At 39.7% G+C, this 21405-nt stretch overlaps 1 protein-coding gene across 11 annotated transcripts in view; it reads right to left on the reverse strand.

Annotated features, from left to right (window-relative positions):
- Window positions 1-461: 461 nt before the first annotated feature.
- Window positions 462-21405, reverse strand: part of DACH1 (dachshund family transcription factor 1) — a 352878-nt gene continuing 331934 nt past the window's right edge. For 8 of the 11 annotated variants that reach the window (XM_083737810.1, XM_083737811.1, XM_083737816.1 and 5 more), the window contains 2 exons: window positions 9371-9414; window positions 462-3050 (listed from right to left, as the gene is read on the reverse strand). In XM_083737810.1, the coding sequence (XP_083593936.1) occupies window positions 3033-3050; window positions 9371-9414 (62 nt within the window). In that variant the 3' untranslated portion in view covers window positions 462-3032. The remainder of the gene's footprint in view (window positions 3051-9370; window positions 9415-21405) is intronic. The other 3 variants (XM_083737813.1, XM_083737815.1, XM_083737820.1) reach the window with 1 other exon arrangement.

The following is a 21405-nucleotide window of genomic DNA, read 5'->3' on the forward strand; positions in this document are numbered from 1 at the left end:
ACACTCTTGTAGTTATGGAAATAACATGTTTTGTTCCATCAATGTGTGCACTTTACATTATTCAGCACAAAGCTTTGTAAAATAAGAATCCTGGGAATATCACAATATAAAGGGGGAAAAGGTACAAATAACAGCTTCATAAACTGAGAAATGTACATAAATAAATCATGCAGATGGGGGCAGTTTGCTTAGCTGGCAAGAAACAAAATATGGAAAATCTGCTTGTTAAACAATAACCACACAGTGTGCTTTTATGATGTGTTTTTTTCCTCTTCACCACAGTAATTCATATTAGAGGTAGAAGCGGTTGCATGTTAAATAAAATCATTCAGCATTGTTCTCACATTGCAAAGAGCTGACTTATGTTGTTTTAAGATGCCTCCCATTAGAAAGTAAATATTTGTCTGATGTTACACATTTCACAAAATTTAATAAAGATGAACTGTAAATAAAGTCACAGGCAGATTTCAGACAGTTTTATTAGCAGATTGTTGAAAAGGAGGAGGGGAAAAAAGAGAAAAATTAAATACAATACCAGTAAACGTGGTTCTCACATTGAAACCAGGCTCAAATAACTAGGCTACCATAGAAAAATTTTCCAATTCTTGCATTATGATGTAAAAACAGATTTTTGTACAGATTTTGTACAACAAAATTCATAATAATTTTTTTCTCATTTTTAGAAAACTTTAAATATATAGATAAAAATAGACAATTTTCATAGGTCCTACATGAAGATGAGAATGTTCTGTTCCAAGGGCTTGCATAGAGCGCAAAGGTGGTTATAATATAGAACAACTAGACATTAATATCTCTTAAGATTACAAAAAAGCATTTAAACAATAACATGAACACAACATTTCTTCATAATCTAGGCAAAAGGAAAAACCTTTGTGTGTAACTAAAGGGGGGAAAAGGAACCCAAATTCATCATACGGTAGCATTTAACGAACTGTAATATTTACACTTGTTTTTAGTAAGATATACTTCTTTTCCTCATTATCCTTAGCATTTCCTTTATGTAGGTACCAAACCAAACGATGATGCATACCCAAAGAGTCTGGAAAGTATACACTTTATGAACGATTAAGCCTACTTACAGGTACACTCTGCAAGGAGCAGGAGCAATGATAGAGATTCTACAGATTTCATTTGTAGATTTTTTTTTTAATTAACAAAAAACACCCCTCTTTTCTCTCATATAAATAATTTAACAGTTTGCCACAAAGTCCATCTAATGACAGCTGTTAACCCTTTAAAGACTGCACTTCGGGGGGGGGGGAGAACCACTGTAGTCTTTTTATTATTATTAACATATCTATTGTGAAGTATCCTGTAACAATGTTTGAATGACAAAATGGTCCCTAATGCCTCTTTTAATTCCATGGGGTGAAATGGTTTTATTTCTCGATGTAAAATCACGAGAGACCAAAAACAGGCCACAGAAAACCCATTCCGAAACACTATTACCATGGCAAAATAAGAATTTAAAAACCACCAAAACCAGAATTATTTAAATTTGGACAGTGGTGTTGTTTTGACAGTCAGCATTACTTCAGGTGAGACATTTTACACATCAGTGGTTCCGATTACGTTTTTATATAAAACGTATGCGTATAAACATTGAAGAGGAAGAATGTGAGCGCAAAGGGTGGCCGTTAGTCAACAAAGCAGTCTTTAAAGGGGTAACTTGGAGTAAAGAAGATAATTTAGGATGTAATAAGCACTGTGTCACAGCTTGCTTCCAGTTATGAGCACAAAGGTGGAGAACAGATATCATAGCATTTATAAAGACAGTAAAAATAACACACAGCCAGCCTTGCTTAAGACAAGGCAGGCAGGAAGGACAAAAGACTTCAACTTTATCACTTAGCTCTACGTGGTATTGGACTGATAACATCAAGTGTCTGTTTAGCCTCTGAGGTTTCCCCCTCCCCAGCAAATTTGACGTAATATGACATTAACATACAAAAATATTTCTGGCGGGTTGACTTGCTCTTGAGCCACAATTTACTCTTAAAAGTGCTGCCTCACAGCACTGACCAATATACAAATAAAAGTGGCTGTCACCCCCAGATCCCGTTCGTTAATACTGTGACTTCAGGACAAATATTTACATGCCTGCATGCGTTAAAATCAGAAAGGTGTCGTTTGGACCAACAGGGTGACAAAAACATATTATCTAAAATGGTTGTTTTCCTAAAATCTAGTATTCTACGGCATACATAATACCTTCTGTGTGTGGTTTGTGATTATATAACTGTACATTTGACCAACAGTTTCAATAAGAAGCAACATCTTGTCACTCCCCCTCCCAAACTACTGCCAGGTTAGAATCAGAAATTATAACAGATCTTTAATCTTTACTTAGAGAGACTATTGCAAACAGTAAAAATTACTTTGTTTACATTCTGTACTTCTTTTTTTCCACCCAAGATAAAATTGTTTTGACTTCTTGTAATGTGTTGGTCTTTTGAAAAGGATATTGGGGAAATAGGTCTTTAAATGAAACAATACTCTGTCCTAGAATCGAAGGGGGTGGTGTTGGTGTAACTCTTTTGTTTGTCTGTTCCTAGTTTATGTTTTTCGGAATTTTCTTATGCCTCTTTTGGAAAGATTCGCTTCTATACTGTCTTGCTGGTTTACATAATAGTCTTTTAAAAGTGGGCACTGTGGAAGTTTTGTTTGATGTGCTCAAAGAATCGGAGGAGAGTCGAGGTCCTACTCTGGCTGTTCTGTACAAGGAAGTGTCCATAGGCAAATTTCTTGTTAGCTGGCTGTTGAAGAAGTGTGCTACATAAGTTGTACAAACATTCTCTGCAACACGGGGAGAAGTCCCAGGAAACCCACGGAAGATGCCCTTTCGAAAAGTTATAAAACCTCTGCACACGGATACATGAAGTGGCCAAGTTGCCTGAAAAGCACCTTTGTTTTTGCAGAACTTGCAAACTGGCAAATGTCTCGCTGCAGAGTTCTTTAAACTGTAGCACACAGGTCTTCATCTGGATATGTTCAGTACATGACAGTAGTTTTCAAATAAAGTCTTCCATCTAAAATATAAATAATACAAAAAAAGTTTGAAAGTGCTTTGAACATTGCTCTCTGAAAGCATATTTCACCTTGTAATGCTGATAACATTTCCTGCTAAGCAACTTCAAGTCCGGCGATATCTCCTCAAAACTTCTCCAGTCTGACTGCTACAACGCTTTCTAAGTGACTGAAGTTGTAAAAGAGGCTGCATTCATATAACTATTATAACACTGGGAGAAACTACGGGGCCTCCTGTGGATTTTGTTTAACATTTAACTGTGCTAAAGGAAATTACTTTGCTATGGCAGGAGCAATACTATTCATAGGTCCTACGTGCTCTTACCAAAAAATGCAGATCATGATGCAGGAGAAGTTCTGAAGGACAAAAGACAATGAGGACGGGGTGACAAGTGAGGAAAAGGGAGGATGAGCTGGCCTGGTCTGTCCCACCCAGTCTTACTAATCAGGGATGGTACCTAATAGTACACTCTTCCCTGTCGTGAATACAGTGAACCAGCCAGAGCGTTATTCCTAATAATCAGGCTAGTAGCCCACTCAGAGGAGTGGAATCACTGGATACAACCAAGGATGAAGCAGACTGTCAGGGTGCTACTGCCGAGTTGAAAGATGTTTTTCTTGTACCTGCAACTCCCTGTCCATGGAGATGCTAGCTTATGGTCATTATTTGGATTTTAGGTGTATTGTTCAATGTACATACAACAAAATGCCCATGTCCACTTGTAGATGTGAATACAGAACATCAGGAAAGAACAAAATATTTAATAGATTCCATGATTCTAGAATTTTTGCTCTCTATGTTAATTGTCATTAATATATGTATATATTCTTCTCCACCTTTGGCTTTCAAATACAAAAGGGATATTTATGAAGTATGGAACATGAGAGGACCACCATGCATGAAATCAGCACTAACATTGTAACATTTAACCCAGCCCCCCCCCCATTTTTCCCCCTCCTAGGGGAAAGTTAACCTGATTCAGAAGCACAAAGAATTGCATTGTGGGTTGCAGTTTTATGCCAGAAAAAGACAAAAAGCAGAGGAGCTGGTATCTCTCCCCAATTCTGTGTCTTCTCTAGAGAAAGTAACCATTTCCTGGTAGATAAGGTTATGGAATCGGATTTAGGTGACTTGGATTTGCACCCAGTCTGTTTTCATTGCGTATATGCCACTTTTTCAACATTGTCTATTTTGGTGTACAAACCAGACTATAAATGTAACAGTAAACCAAGAAAGTCCCCCCCCCCCCCTTTTGAAGGACTTACACTCTGCTTCCAAACCAGGATGGACTGATTTAAATCAATGTGATTTAAGCCACCCCAAAACAGGCTTAAATGACAGATTTAAAACATGTTTCTTGTGGGTATTTGATATATTTCCTAGCCAGTTATGCATATTTCTACATCTTAACTTACCACTGTAGCATCAAATCTACCTAGGAGGGCACAGGTTTCTCAATCTATAGAATAACTTTTTTATTAATTTTAGCAAATTTTATATGGTACATAGCTGATTTCATAGTTTTCTCTGTATGTATGTCAAAAGAAGGGGCCTGCCTATTCATAAATATCAATTACAGAACTGTGCTTGTTAAAAAGCACGTACAAAAAAAGGAAGATACAACAACACCCAGGTAGGTGCCATGCAATAAATGATCATCCCAGGGATATACAGAAAACATATAAAAAATCTGATTGAACGGGGGGGGGGGGGGAATCATTTTAAAAAATAAAAGATCATCCATTTTTACCTATTCCATTATGCATATACATAACCCTAACTGGATGAGAAATGGCATACGCAAATTAATGTTGTGGTAAGAATCTCAGTAATCAAAGCCGTAATCCCACCAATAAATTGTAGAGAAAGAGCTGTGTAAGGATGGGTTGAGTCCTCTTTCCCCATCCCTGCTAAACAGCTGATTGGTGTAATACTGACTTATGTTTGATCAGAAAGTGCTCTTAGTGATACATTCAGGAGTCTGAGGTTGCGGCTCGATGCACCAATCCGCATCTGTAACTGCTGATGGATCCGTTTCACGTTAACAAAACTATTAGACTGAAAATTCATAATCTCAGAATAGGGAGAGGTTTTAGTCAAAAAGTTGTGCATTTCTCCCCTGCCAGATACTGCTGGTGCTTTAATTTTAAAAAGCACTCCAAGATGTAAGGCTTTTGAAGTATTTTTTAAAAAACAGATTTCATTTCATTCAGCTTGTGGGAGGGAGGAATCCAAGCAAACAGAAGTTACAACGCCTCCTCGCCTATATTTTCAATGCATCCTTTTTCCTTACTGCAGCTGGCTTGTCTTAGCAATGCTTCCTTATTGACATTGTCACAGACTGGATTTCTTGTCTGTCCTTCTCACTCCTTTTCCTCACCCACTTTCAGAGAAACAGACCCTCCATCCATTTTGCTCCTTCATGTATTACTGCCACCCTCAACCATCTGAAAGCTCCTCTCAGCTCTCCAGCAGTGGTCTACCACCCTGGCTGCTTCTTCGGCTCACATTTTGACAAGCCCTGTTGCCTTCATTTGTTCCTTCTGAGAAGGGATCTAAAACTGAAAACTGATGCTGCAAAGCTTTTAGATAAACACTATGCTTCCCCAAATAAAGGGGCAAAAATATTTTCAAGGATTTGAGTGGGGGGAAATCCATAAACCTATCAAAGCTAGTCTGGGAAGTATTAAAACTGGAGGGGTTACATTGTTTGTTTAAAATATGAAGCTGAAAATAAAGGCTTTCTGGACCAGCTTTTGCTTTAGAAGATATAATTCTCCTGCGTGAATAGAATAGAACAAAGCCGTTCTTTACTGCTGCCCAGAAACAACTGTTGGAGACTGTATAGTATTTATCAGAATTTTGGTTATCTAGAACAGGCATTGGCTGTTATTCCTGTACCTACGGGTTAAAGGTAGTCTACATTCAGTCCATTATGTTTTATTTATCTGTACTGGGTCTCAAGGAACTGTTTGTATCTTTTGTCAGGACAGAAGCTTCTAAATCTGCAGGAAGAGTGAGTATATTTTTCAAAGCCTGCTACGCGAGGCCTTTTCCACCATGAATGTCAAAGAGGGGGAAACAGCAGGGCACATTCTGAAAGACGGTGTTTGCCAATATTTATGTAGGACTGGTTTCCCTTCCCTTCCAAAAAAAGGCATATGCTTGCTACATAATATAATGAGCATAGATCAGGCCTGCTCAACCTGTGACGGTTCAAGATAGTCCACCAGCAATGCGAAGTCAGCCACTAGAGAGGACTGAAAAACTTGCTGTTTGGGTTATTTGCCTGAGACTACATATAAATGGGTGAACTGTCAAGCAGCTAGCAGACCACGGTGCATGTTTGGTTGGTGAGCTGCATCTCGTCACAAGTTGCTCAGGCCTGACACTGCGGGTAAATATCACTGTCAACCCGTTTATCTGTGAATCATAACATTAAAAGCATTTGCAATGGCAGCATGTCTGAACTCACTTTTAAAAAGCTGTAGGTAGAAATGAAAAAAGAGACTGCACATATTTTTGTAAACTTAAGAAAATAATAATAATAATAATAATAATAATAATAATAATAATAAAGCAGCTTTACGTGAAGGTTTTGATTCCAGCCTATGTTAAGACTCCTTCATAATATAAATATGTCCTGATTAATTTATTTGAATGGTGTGCTATAAAATATGTCCCATCTGCCACAAATCAGCCACATTAATGATTAAGAGCTCAAATCCTTTGCTTTTCTCAGCCTCCCATCATCGTTCATTTGCTCTGCTGCTGGGAGCATAATTTTCCCTTTCTGTGTGACAACAGTAGCAATCCACCAGTGGCATTTCACCATTGCCAGGTAAACAGTGCAAGCGTCGTGTGCGAGGGACTGATCTGGGTGGATAGGAACATGTTAGGGGGAGCTTGCATATTTCAGGATCAATGAAATGTCCCCGTAGCTCTATTTACTTTGCTATTCCATTTTAAAAAGTAATGTTACGCCTCCTTTAAATGTGACTTTTCAAAGTGGTGTCAAAATAGAAATGAAAGAATAAAACAAATAATCCCAAGCCAAGAACCACAGAGCAGCATAAAATAAATAAATAGTTGCTAAAATCAATATAAAAGGTAAAGGTAAAGGTACCCCTGCCCGTACGGGCCAGTCTTGACAGACTCTGGGGTTGTGCGCCCATCTCACTCAAGAGGCCAGGGGCCAGCACTGTCCGGAGACACGTCCGGGTCACGTGGCCAGCGTGACATCGCTGCTCTGGCGAGCCAGAACCGCACACGGAAACGCCGTTTACCTTCCCGCTGGTAAGCGGTCCCTATTTATCTACTTGCACCCGGAGGTGCTTTCGAACTGCTAGGTTGGCCGGCACTGGGACCGAGCAGCGGGAGCGCACCCCGCCGCAGGGATTCGAACCGCCGACCTTTCGATCGGCAAGTCCTAGGCGCTGAGGCTTTAACCCACAGCGCCACCTGCTGCCCAAAATTGGGGCAATTAAAAAAGCCTTGGGTCTTAGCCCTAAAGCTTGACAACCTGTGCACCAGGTAGCCAGCCCTGGTTTTGTTCAGTTGCTAGTCTATTGCAGCTAGGACTTCCACTGGATATATCAAAAGAATGGCCTTTGTCAGCTTTTTAGCATAGAAAATTGATGTGGAGGAGGAGCAGGAGGGACCTAACTTCAGAACCTTGCTCCTCATCCTCATGCGCTGATGTGCCTGCAGTTAGTGGATGAATGTACAGCAACTCTTTACATGTGTAACTCTGCAAAGCATCCTTGCAAAGCACCTTGCATCAAGGGAAGCCTGTATGTTTCCATGCAGATAGGTCTCCTTAGCTTCACTGGGCTGATGAAATATACATCAAATAAAATGGAATGTTTTTTCTCTGAATAAAAACAAACCTGCTCACGTACGTTAAAGGATGTAATCAATGTGCATTTCCTGTTAGGAAGAAACTCTTATTGAAAAATGGCAGCTATTTTGTTTCCTCAGATTTTTTTTTTTGTAGGCACCTGTAATCTAATGAGGTTTGCCATTTTTCAAAGAACAGCTGTGCCCAAACGCACACAACCCCTTCATCCCAATGTTGATAAAAGCATCTCTGATCCACAGCTCAAGCAGTTTTAAATTATATAACTGCTGGGTTTATTTGTTTTAATAAGATAGGGCAAGTGTGAATCGCAGTGTAATCCTAACCTTCCATTCAACATGGTGTTTTAATAATTGAAGGGAAAGGAACAAGAACAATAAAAAGGAGACAAAGACAAACAAATGGGGGATGATTCATGCAATGTTTGATAAAGCAGAACTGGAAAATCCAACAGATGGAAGGGATCTTAGACAAACTGTAACCCTTATCCAAAACACACACTAGGAAGTAGCTTATTAGGGTGTTTTAAAAACACACACACAAAAAACTTGCCCTCATATATCTTGTTTAAGATGTAAATGCTGTTACACAACGAATCCTTTGGGGACGTGTTTAAAGTGAAGTTGATACATATTCAGAAATTTTGAAATGGAAGAGATTATAACTGTGGAATTTCTAAACATTGTCTTCAACAATTTTTGCTTGACAATCCTGTACATGCCAATCCTTTGTTATGGCAGTTTGAAGTCCTAGCTGGTACATATAAGGTTGTTTCATACTGAGTCAGATTATTGTTTCATCTAGCGCTGTCTCCTCCAGGTGTTGGTCACTTCCTGGGAGTCAGAGAAGGTATTTTTCCAACCCTACAAAATTATTAGCTAGAAATACCAGGGACCGAGCCTAGTTTATCCCCTACCTAGTGAGGGGCTAGGTAAGGATTGGGAGACCAGACAAAATAAACACACTGTAGATCTCTGGCCACAAATCTGTATGTGAACAACAGGCCTCATGTAATTAAGCTGAAAAAATAAATCTTCAGATAGGGGTGCTAAATGAATCCAATGGCCTTAATATTTTGTAAAGCAGAATATGCTGGAATCTTGCTGAAGATACTGTGCTGAATACTCCTGGTGATAACTCATACCTTGCCTTGTCAGAGTTCACAAAAAACACCAGGCATGGTCCACACAGCTGTATTTCCAGCTCCAGTGCTAATTTAAAAAACTTCCCCATGAACTGTGCAACTGTCCTCTTCCCAGTGTTAGGCTGGGTCACAAATACGTTCTTCATATTTTTAAACAGGTTCTTGGACCATGGGTGACAATGGTTTTGAAGATGTGACAATATATTAAAAAGAGAATTTTTCTGCTGCCTGGTGAACTTGGCTATCACTTGTTTTTATCTGTTTCAACAGAACAACAGCACTTCCCGGAAAATGAGAAACAAAAGAACTAGTTACTTACAATCACTGAACCTGAATTTCTAAAGCACTGCATTCCGGTCACTTCTATTAGGAGAAGAAGCAGGAGGGGTGGGAAAAGAGGAAAACAAGGGAAAAAATAAACAAATGTCGGAGTCAGACATACTAGACTAGGAAGTCATTGCTAATTATAATCGGCTTGTGATCCTTTTATCTCTTACTGGGTTCAATTTGCTTTGCTTCCATCAGTTGACTAATTGTACAGAAATTCCGCAAGAAGTGGGTTCATTTGGAATTGGTAGTAGTCATGTTCCCAGTTAAAATACATATAGTTCCCAACGTGCAAACTGCATTCGTTGGGCAGAAGTGGCAAAAGACCATTCTGGTATTGCTGAATGAATGTTGATTCAAAAGATATTGTGATGGCAAGAAATGAATTTGTTGACAGCAGAAAGGTGACAATTATGGCTTTGTGCAAAGAAATAGTGAGAACAAAGTTGTTTCTTAGGTGAATGTGATAACTTTTTCCAAGTGGGAGCAGAGAGGGAGATAACCTCAGTTGCTCCAGTGGAAGTCCTTGTGTGGACTTCTGCTAGCAGGACCCATTACCTGGATCCAGCCCTCTGAAATTAGAGACCTAAAGGAAACACAAACTCCTATGTAGATCTCAGGGAGTAAGTATTCGTAGCTGTATATAGTGGAGAGAATATCTTTTAGACTTTTTCTGCCTCGTTTGACGCCAGAGAGCAAGAAATACGTGCAGAAACATAAATCTGCCAAACTTGACATAGAAACTTTAAGACGATTCCATTGCACCTTTTAGAACAACTATGGAAACTGATGTAGAGCAGACCATAAGGATACATAGCTAATAGCAACACAGTGCATCTCCGATTAGATTTTACAATGGGATACAGTAACGTGAAGCATTCTTCCCACAATAAAGTGATGGCTTGCGACCATGGTTACTATCTGCAATGCTTTTAATGTCCGTCACTAGAGCTTGTAACATGAATGGAATTAACTTATGTCATGACTGGGCTTGCCATTTATTAGCTACAATTGCACATCTCTCTCTCCCCCTTCTCATCCAGTTTGCAATGAGGTAAAACAGATGCATCTCCAACACACATGCAAATGCATATGTTGTCTATCTGCGTTACATTGCCAATTTCCCTGTCAGTACTTTGAACAGCGAAGGCTTTCCTCTCTTGTAGTCTGAAGGACCTTATGAGGAAGGGGGGAAATGAGATTGGAAAATGTCTGCCTGATGGCACACACTCTTGAGAGTCTTGTCCTCCCTGCTTTGAACTGCAAGGGAGCTTTCCATTTACGTATTTTCCAAACCATTTGCTTTATGCATTTATATACATATGCGCATAAGCAAATAGTTTAGAAAAATAATGCATTCACTTCAAATGGTAAGGGTAGTGGAAGGGGGAATGACCCCCCCCCCATTGTTGATATAGTGATGATACATTCCTCCTTCCCTCAGCCTTCAGACTGATAACAATAAGGCCTAGATCTGGGAGGACTGTACAGTACATAGGCAAAGATTCTGAAAAAAGTTCCATCATTTTGCATCAACTGCTATTACACACACACACACACACACACACACACACAGAGCCAACAAAGGTATGACTTCTCTCACTGTGAGGAACATCCCTTTCTTGTCATTTGAAGAATCCTAGGGTAAGGAGGCTACGTGCTTCATGTCACCAATTTTTCCTCTAAAGAGAATATATAGCTGTAACCAACTTCAGGATAGTGTAGGAATTTGGAAATGGGCATAAGAAAGTAACTACCACTGTTCCCTATCTTGCTTCACTTGTCACTCTTAGTCTGCTAAGAGTTCACCCAATTTACAGCGTTATTGGTTTTATGATGTTGTTTGGATATTTTCTTCTAAACTTTTACTATTTATTTTGATTTTAATGTTTATTTTGTGCTGCCCTGGGACCCTTGGTTGAAGACAACAAATTACCTTACATAAATAATCAAAACATTTACTCAGATGAAAAGTCCAGTGTGTTCTCTGGAGCTTACTTCCAGGAAAGTGTCCATAGCAATACGAATTGCATTGTATATGCCATGTGCCCAGAAGAAGCCAGAACTGTAATATCTACAATGACTCCAATGTCATATCTATAGAGCAGCCAAAAGACAACAGTATTGCTGAATACAATAAAAACAAAAATTAAGTATGAATCCTGGAAAAGACTTGTTGCACACTGTTGTTTCTAGTGCAAAGGAATGAAAAGCACACCTCTCTTAATGCAGAGAGTTATTTTGTTGTTGTTTGTTTGTGTTTTCCCACTGATTGTTTATAATAAGGGAAATAAAGAAGTCAAAACCTCAGGTGTCTCATATTCCAAGGCCAGTTTTGCTATCCCTTATATGATACCTTATATGATACCTTCCATCACAACCTATGCTATTATGCTATGGATGTTTTTCTATACTAGTTCCGATATAATATCTGATGGTGTTTCCTGCTTGGCAGGGGGTTGGACTCGATGGCCCTTGTGGTCTCTTCCAACTCTATGATTCTATGATTCTAGGATGGCAAGAACATAACAGAAAAAAATGCTGAACAAACTGTATCCCTGTCAGTGAGAGCCAGGCTACCCAGTGTCTCAGAATGGAGGATAGGTTTTGCTCTCACAGATGAGCATGTGATTTTTATCCTTCATTGCCGTAGCAAGGGAATGAGTGCTGTTATTAACTGCCGTGATGCTTATTTAGAGATGCTGTATGATATATGTAATAAGATTTGATGTTTTGTTGGTGGGTGTTTGTTGGTGATCTTAAATCTTAAAAGAGAGAGAGAGAGAGAGAGAGAGAGAGAGAGAGAGAGAGAGAGAGATATGCTGTATGATAATGTTATGAAATGGCAACCTGAATTCTGCAACATACATTTTAGTCGTGGCAATTTGCCATCCTTAGAAAATGACACTCAGGTACTGGTGATTAACCAAAAGAATAATGGAAAATAAGGCCAAGCTTATCAGAAACCACAAGAGCTGTATTACTAGGAATGAGCTGATGTTTTGAGAGATGAAGAAGTTGCCATGGTCTTTGGTGAGTGTGTTGATGTTAAGCAAGCTGGTCTAGATGAAGCCAGTGTAAAGTTGCACCAGATCCAAACTCCGTTCAGCTACAGGGCTACTGCTGGCTGAGCCTCTCTATGCCTGGGAGGACTTTAAAAGTGTTTGAGTTATTACCGTAGATTCCGGTGTATTAGGTGACTGGGCGTATAAGACGAACCCCCAAATTGGCAGCACCAATTTGGGGGGTCTTATACGTTTCGGGGACCCGGGTGGCGCTGTGGGTTAAACCACAGAGCCTAGGACTTGCTGAACAGAAGGTTGGCGGTTCGAATCCCCACGATGGGGTGAGCTCCCGTTGCTCAGTCCCTGCTCCTGCCAACCTAGCAGTTCGAAAGCATCTCAAAGTACAAGTAGATAAATAGGTACCGCTCTGGCGGGAAGGTAAACGGCATTTCCGTGCACTGCTCTGGTTCGCCAGAAGCGGCTTAGTCATGCTGGCCATGTGACCCGGAAGCTGTACGCAGGTTCCCTCGGCCAATAAAGCGAGATGAGTGCCACAACCCCAGAGTCGGTCACAACTGGACCTAATGGTCAGGGGTCCCTTTACCTTTGACCTTATACGCTTCGGCAGCTTGGCTGGGCAGTGGGCTCCACTCCGCGCCAGGAGGAAGCCGCCCAGCAAAGCTGGCTTAGCATCGCTGGGCAGCTTCCTCCCGGCGTGGAGCCTGCCGCCCACTGCAGCCACACCTGGCATATAAGACGACCCCCAACATTTTAACCTCTTTTCCAGGGTTAAAAAGTCATCTTTTACACCGAAATCTACAGTACCCTTTTAAATTTATGCTGGGTTTCCAAGTCATGTGACTGAGCTGAATGACTTAGGATCAAGCCTAAGACTCCTCTCCTCTGGTCCTGAGCGCCCCCCCCCCCCCGCCTCTCCCCCCCGCCAAATGTTTCTTTTCAGGACTTAAAATCTGCTGGGCTTGGCTTAGCCAGCTTGGTCCTTTCTGAGATGGGATGGGGGAGATAAACCAACATATTTCCAGCTGGGGCATGTATGGAGGAGTTAAAGTGACATAGCCCAGCTGTAGCAAGAACCTCCAGGCTGATCTGCTGGATACAAACTCGCTCATCCCTGTGGCCAAATGATTGCTCCTTCAATATCATTTAACTATAACTGGGCTAGTATTGCACTGATAGCTGAACCCAGGACTAGCTTACAATGATGCAAAAAAGATGCATGGCAATGGCCCAATTTGTTTATAAATGCAAACATTAAAAAGAAAAAAGAAAGCAAGGGGGGGAAGAGACCTCAGTGGTGCACATAAGACAATTTATTGCCTAACATGTTTAGAATATTTCAATTCTTCCTGTGGGCAGCTCTGATTTAGTCAAAATAATGATGTTGTGGGAAACAGTTTTGGTTTCTCTTTGAAACTACTTTAAATGCATTAGGCAATAAATTGTCTTCAGTGTAGCTTTTAATGTGTTCTTTCCTTTAGTTGCAGCTTAGCTGGGCCATAATATGACCAGGCTAGCCAACAGTTAGAATCTGAAGGTGAAATACCAATGATTAAACGACAGGCAGAGAAAATGCTTTAAAAACTAAACTAAGCCTGGTATTGTATGCTAGCCCTGAGTACCTAGCACATCTGACACGTCAATAAAGACAGAATCACTTCTTTGATGATGTAAGTAAACAGAAATTCTATGATGAGTGATTTAAAGAATTTCGGGATTACTATAAACAACAACAAAAATTCAAGAATGCAGTCTGCTATAGCAATTCCTTTGGTGCCTCCTCCTTTTGCTTGACAAGATATTGCTTCTATGGCAAGTGTCCATTTTTAGGGAGTGTAACTGCAATAATAATGTTATACATCTAATAAGTGTGAAGCATACAGAGCATAGGATTGTCCTCTAGGGTATTTCCATTTTAAGACCTATTTTACGGTAGTTTTCAAGGAGTTCTTGCCATTGAAAACTGTTTATACAGTGCAATCTATTCATTTCCTCAGAAGTACCCTACTTTTCCGTGTATAAGACTAGGTTGTTTGTTTGTTTTACTAAAAAATAATGTTAAAAAAGGAGGGGTAGTCTTATACACGGGAGTTATCTCCCCCCATTTTCTTAATTTTGAACCCCCCAAAATAGGGGCTGTCTTATTTATTTTATTTTATTTTTTGAAAATAATATTTGTTAAAGTTTTAAAAGTTACAAAAGAAAAAGTAAAAACACCATATTAAACAAAAACAAAACAGCACATCACAATAAGGAAAAAGAAGGGGGGAAAAAGAAAAAAAAAGAACAGAAAAATAGAGACAATTAAAAAACACATCAAACCTTCCCATAACTTATCTTTCATTTGCTTGTTTCCTTGACCTCCTCACACCTCCCTTTTTTTGTATACTAGTTCGGATAACTATTTCAGCAAATCCTTTCCATCTTTTCCAATTTTTGTCCTGTAATTTATCTTAATATAATGTAACTCTACTTTCCCTCCTTTCACAATTTAACAGTCTGTTTTTTCCTAAACCTTTATACCATTTCTGCTAAAACCACATAACTTCATTCCAACATCCTTCTAACATTCATTAATAGGGGGTGTCTTATACACAGGGGCGTGTTATACACAGAAAAATACGGTAAGTCCCACTGAGTTCAATGGTATCTATTCCCAAGTAAGTGTATTGATAGGATCGCAGGTTTAACAATTCAGACTTAGGTGGCAGGCAATCTGATGGCAAGACCTGCTGGGATGAGTAGCTTAGGATGCAGCAGAGCTTCAGCTCAGCCAACTGGCTTGCGGCTCAGCTTTGCTAAACCAGGCCGTACTTTTCCATGTATAAGACACCCCCATGTACAGTGGTACCTCGGGTTAAGAACTTCTGGAGGTCCGTTCTTAACCTGAAACTTCTTAACCTGAAGCACCACTTTAGTTAATGGGGCCTCCCGCTGCCGTGCCGCCAAAGCACAATTTCTGTTCCCATCCTGAAGCAAAGTTCTTAACCCGAGGTACTATTTCTGGGTTAGCGGAGTCTCTAACCTGAAGCCTCTGTAACCCGAGGTACCACTGTATAAGATGCCCCCTATTTTGGAGGACTCAAATTGGCCCAGAGTTGTTGAGCTTTTTTGGGGGGGATTACCCATCGTTGTTGAGCTTCTGGGGTTGCTTAGGCTTAGGTTTAGGCAGCTGCTGCTTCCTAAATGGGATTTGGATCTGGTATAAGTTTATGCTAGTTTAACTGACTGAGGGACGCAGGTGGCGCTGTGGGTAAAACCTCAGTGCCTAGGGCTTGCCGATCGCATGGTTGGCGGTTCGAATCCCCGCGGCGGGGTGAGCTCCCGTCTTTCGGTCCCAGCTCTTGCCCACCTAGCAGTTCGAAAGCACCCCTAAGTGCAAGTAGATAAATAGGTACCGCTTTATAGTGGGAAGGTAAACGGCGTTTCCGTGTGCTGCGCTGGTGCCGGCTTGCCAGAGCAGCTTCGTCACGCTGGCCACGTGACCTGGAAGTGTCTCCGGACAGCGCTGGCCCCCGGCCTCTTAAGTGAGATGGGCGTACAACCCTAGAGTCGGACACGACTGGCCCGTACGGGCAGGGGTACCTTTACCTTTTAACTGACACCAATTTGCTTTACATCAGGTTCCTGTGCACTGGGCTGCTCCCTTTAACTCTTGCAAAACACTGAAAAGATGTCCACTGAATATTAGTCTCCAGCCTCTGAGGAGCTGGGGCCCACCATTAACTTTCATCTGTACTAATAACAATCTCAACTGTAATGTATTTTCCTTGCTTCTTATGTTTGCTTGATTGGCATGTTACACTTTTATCTGTACGCCTGCATTTTTAATGTGTGCAGTGGGCCTGGCCCTGTGGCAAATATTGAGATTAGTGGGTGCAAGGGTTAGAGGAGAAAAATGTGATAGATAAATAAGAGAGATGCTTTTTAGTTTGTGGTAGTTCCGTTCTTTTACAATACCTGCAGCTATTTGTGCTTTACTGTCCCTATCTTCATTTAACGACTCCACTTACTTGTATTAGAAAATTTCTGTGTAGATAGTCTATATAATTCTCTGCTTCATATACAGACAAGAGCATGCATAATAGGTAAAGGAAAAGCTCTTTCTAAAGCGAATTATTTGTTCCTAGGGACAATTTAAAATCTCTTTCTATTTACAAGTGCCACTCTCTCAAAGGTGTTCTTACAGAGAGCCTGCTTCTGTGCCATATTTGTTCAACAACAAGACGGGTCTGCCATCTGTTTTTAACATGCCGCTCTACTAATTTCTGAGTTTTCGAACTCTCCGAGCAAGAATTTTAACCAGTCAACGTGTGGGAGGCATTTCCATATGGGGCACAAATCTTGTTGCGCACCTCTATTGAAGCAACTTGTTTTCATTGTCCTCCAAACCTACAACTGTTTGCATAGTTCAAGTATGGGTTTATTATTCTTACAGCGTTGTACTTATCCTTGAAAAATGAATCTCCAGTTCATAAATCTTATTATGCACTATGTTAAATTTTGTATAGCAGCAATTTTGCATTGTAACCATCTCTTTGCTTTCCTCCATTACTATCCGCTACAATATTAACTACTTGATACATTACCTTGGGATATAGGTGGCCCCCTTCTCAAGTAATAGCCTTAACCTTTGCCTCTGAAAGACTAATCACTGTCCTTTTAGATCCATAACTTTTATAGAAATTGCTTTCTGCAAAGCACTTCATCACATTTCATCTCCTAATGCTCTCCTATTCTGATTTTAACACTACAGCTTTAATATTCAGCATGGGCTCATCTTTTGAATTCTCCTCCATACAAGACGGTGGTACCATTACTTTAAATGAATGCTTTTACTGCACTTGATTATGACCTATCCTTGCAATCATGATGTTTAAAGCTGTTTATTCTATTAGAATACATGTAGCTGGCTATCCTCTGTATTTGGTATTTCAATTCTGTTCGTTCTGTTTTCCCCTTCTGGTTATGTTTTACAGGAGATAAAAAGATAGGTCTTGCAACTATATTCACAAAAATCATTGTATTGATTTCAGTTAATTCCTAAAGAGGGACCACAGTTCAGGAAAAATGAACTTGTAACATTTGATAGAGCAAGAAAATTTTGGGAAAACATTTAGCACAATATTTTTACTTTGCAGCATTGTCATTGATTTGAATAGAAGCAGGATTGCATCTTTATTTTTAAAAATGTTCCTGCGGCCCAAGTGACTCAGAATATATAATAACGTGTGTGTGTTTTCGGATGTTGTGAGCCTAAAGAGATTTTTCTGAACACTTCAATTATAAAAACATTTAAAACATACAAACTTGCACAACTTTTATTTTAATGAAGATGAGAAGTTCATTAAAGAAGATAAATATTTCATTAGATGTTAAATAAAACAAAGAGAATTTTTGGCTTCTCTCAGCACAAAATTCCTTTGAAAGATTAATTAATACATGCAAATTATGCAAATTAGACCCATGCAAATATTTTATGAAGACAATTAAGGGAACCATTAATTACTGCTTTTTTTTGCTTCAGTGAGATTCATTCATTTAATTTTAATTTCACTTTAACTGTTCTGATGTATAATCTTGCAGCTAAGAACTTTATCTTTCCTGGTGGGTCACTTAAATTTATAAATTTCATCAAGTGAGCAGCAACCAGAATCTGAACAGATACTCTTTGGGTTATGTTCAGTATCAAGAGAAAATTTTGACACAATGCACTTCGAGGAACTGGGAAACTGAAAGAGAATGTGAGCTCATTCTTGGACAAGGTTCAACTGCTGAAAAAGCAATTAATTTGCTTTGGCTGTGCTAATATAGGGGAATTAGAAAGTGTGACACAAGACAAATAGAAATAATTAGTTCTCCAAAATGATGTTCTCATTAATATGGTTTGAACAGTAGAAATAAAAAAACCAACATTATTGTGGTAAATCTGCATTCTCTCCCTAGCCACAGGAGTCAGAATAATGCAAGAAACTGCATTTCTAAAACCTTTAAAAATCCCCGTAGTATTTATTTTCCCTTTTGGAAATTTTCTAAAAGCATGCAGTAGATCTGATTCTTCAATTCCATTTTCCAAAAGGATTTATGATTGAAAATGTATGTTTTCAGAGAAGTAAATCCTATTGTGTTCAATGAGATTTACTCAAAGGTAAATGTGTGCAGGATTTCATCTTTCTGTTTTAAAGTGTGAATTGTCCCCTCCCTCTTTCCTTCCTCTCAGGCAACATACCTCACCCCACACAAATAAAAACATACTGGTAAATCCCGACTGTGGTTTCTGCATTGTTTATTTAAATCAAATTTTATGGGATATGGTAGGCGATAATGCATAATGTGCTTATACTGTCATTTAAGCTGTGGTAGAAGTAGCATTAGCCTATCAAAAGTTTCCCTAATGCCCTCTTTTATATTTGATAGCATAAAAGTTTTCTCCTTACTGAGTCTTTAAACAGGCAGGTACTCAGGAAAGTAAATTTTCTGCTGCTTTACATATTAATGCTTGTTGCCCATAGGAGCAGGTAAGGATTCTCTCATGGAGCAAATAGTGAAAAAGCGAGCTTACTCGGGTTACAAATAAAGCAGTAAAAGGCGATGTTAGAAAATAGTGACCCTGTTAGTGACAGTTCCTATGATCAGCATTTTCTGCTGCAGTTCCTATGGCACTTAGCATTGAAATTATCTGTCTCCATATTCAAGCCCTATGGCTTAGACAGTTTCAGACACATGCTTAAGGTGCTATTGTTCATGAAGCCCTAAACCACTTGGGGCCAGGCTACCTGGGAGACGGTCTTCTCTCATATAGATTTGTCTGCACACTGAGGTCAGCAGAGGCTCTTTTGGTGGTACCACACCTTCGGAAATCCATCCCCAAAACACTGGAGAAATGGCCTTTACCATAGTAGTCTATGTGGGCCCAAAAATATGATGTGTGCCTGTTAAACGTACCTGTTTATCCAGGTGTTTCTTGATTCTTGCACATACGACCAGCTATTATAACCTCTGCTTGATGTTTTAATGCAATTACCAATATTACTTATTGAGGTTCTTATGAGTTCTGTGGTTCTGTTGTTTTACGGTTATAATAATAATCTTTATTGCAGTCCGACATGGATTCAGAATAAAATACAGATTCATACAGACCACCCCCCCAGGGAAGGGAGACCGAAGCGTTATTTGTTTATGTTGATCTGTTTTACGGTTGTACATCTCTTTGGATGTTTGATATAAAGTGGTGTAAAACTAAAAACATACACATGGTTATGTCTGAGGGAAGTAGCCACACAACTCAGGTGTATGGCTATTGTACCAACAGTTTCCATGAGAAGCTACTCCAAATGCTATAACAAATAAACAGTGAACTTGAAATCTAAGAAAATACCCCGCCCCCCCGATAAAGAATACCTTTATCTATAATAGCCAATTAATGCATACGAAATAATTGATTGGGGGAGATACAAACTGGACTTAAATAAATGCAGGTGATAAGTTTATAATAATCAGGGAACTTTTAAAAGCACCCAGTAAGCAACAGAAAGAAAAGAAATGCAATTAGCTTTAAGCCAGAGCTTGACAGATTTATGAGTCAGTATTTTGATGAGTTCCTCAGCTAATGATTCACCAGTCACCTACAGAGGTTAAGAAATCCTTTTGTTCACTGAAGTATTTTTTCCAACCTTCTTTGAAGTAATCGGGTCATGAATTTCCTTACTTACAAGCCACGCAAAGCTGAGCAGCCTTAGAACAGGAAACTGCTACTGTACTGCAAGGTGGAGAGCCTTTGGCCCTCTGTAAGTTGTTGCAATTCCCAATTCTCATCAGCTCCAGCCATCTGGATCAATGGCCACCAGGGTTGGTGGAAAGCTCCATCCAGCAACATCTGAAGGGCCATAGGCTCCCTATAAATGCTGTACTGGTATCTCCTCTCTTGGTTGCCATGAAAGCTTAGATCAGCCTGGTCCAAGGCAGTTTTCATGTATTGCTTGTAATATCTCTTTTTCAGCCTTTCCTCTCGAAATCCTCCCCACATGATTCACCTACTGACATGACTGCACTGCAAAGTTCAGAAGGCACTGAAGAAACCTGAAGCTTAATGCTGACAAAATGTGAGCAGTGGATGGCAATGTCACAACATATCCATCACTTCTACTCATGGGATCAAGGGTGTTGGGATCATGGATGTAGTATTTCTGTATCACCAAGGTGACAGTGGAAGGTAAAAGAGGCTGAGGATTATTCAAGTTCAGATCAGCCAAACTATATAAAGTTGTCACTGATTTTTTAATGGGAGAAACAGTTCTTTTTGTCCAAAATTGTCATGCTTGGGACCTCAACAACTAGCTTTTCTGTTCCAGTTACAGATAGGTAGCCGTGTTGGTCTGCCATAGTCAAAACAAAAAAATTCCTTCCAGTAGCACCTTAAAGACCAACTAAGTTAGTTCTTGGTATGAGCTTTCGTGTGCATGCACACTTCTTCAGATACTGAAGAATACTGAAGAAGTGTGCATGCACACAAAAGCTCATACCAAGAACTAACTTAGTTGGTCTTTAAGGTGCTACTGGAAGGAATTTTTTTGTTTTAGCTTTTCTGTTGAAAACTTGAAGTGTTTTCTAACATTGTTCATTGTAAAAATAGGGATAAAAATAACAGCCCAGTGAGGACCAAACATGGTCAATAGACTTTGGATGTAGAGTGACGATTAGAAAAGAAAAATGAAATAAAGATTATGGGGAAAGTGAAACACCCTGCTTGGAAAGAATGGCTGGCTGCAATCCTGAACATAGGAGGGAGTACTGTTTCAACCTGTATCCAAAGAAATTGAATTCTATGTGTTTGAATGGAAGGATCAAAATGTCTTGACATCAGAAGGCTGAGTATCCTACATGCCCAGAGAGACTAATGTTTAATGAGCACAATACAGAAAACAACCTGCAAATCTATCCTCCTTTTGAAATTGGCGAATGAATGATATGGATGTACAAATAATATTTGTCACAAGTTATATAA

Source organism: Podarcis gaigeae, assembly GCF_964106915.1.
Source record: "Podarcis gaigeae genome assembly, chromosome: 4".
NCBI classification, from domain to species: domain Eukaryota; kingdom Metazoa; phylum Chordata; class Lepidosauria; order Squamata; family Lacertidae; genus Podarcis; species Podarcis gaigeae.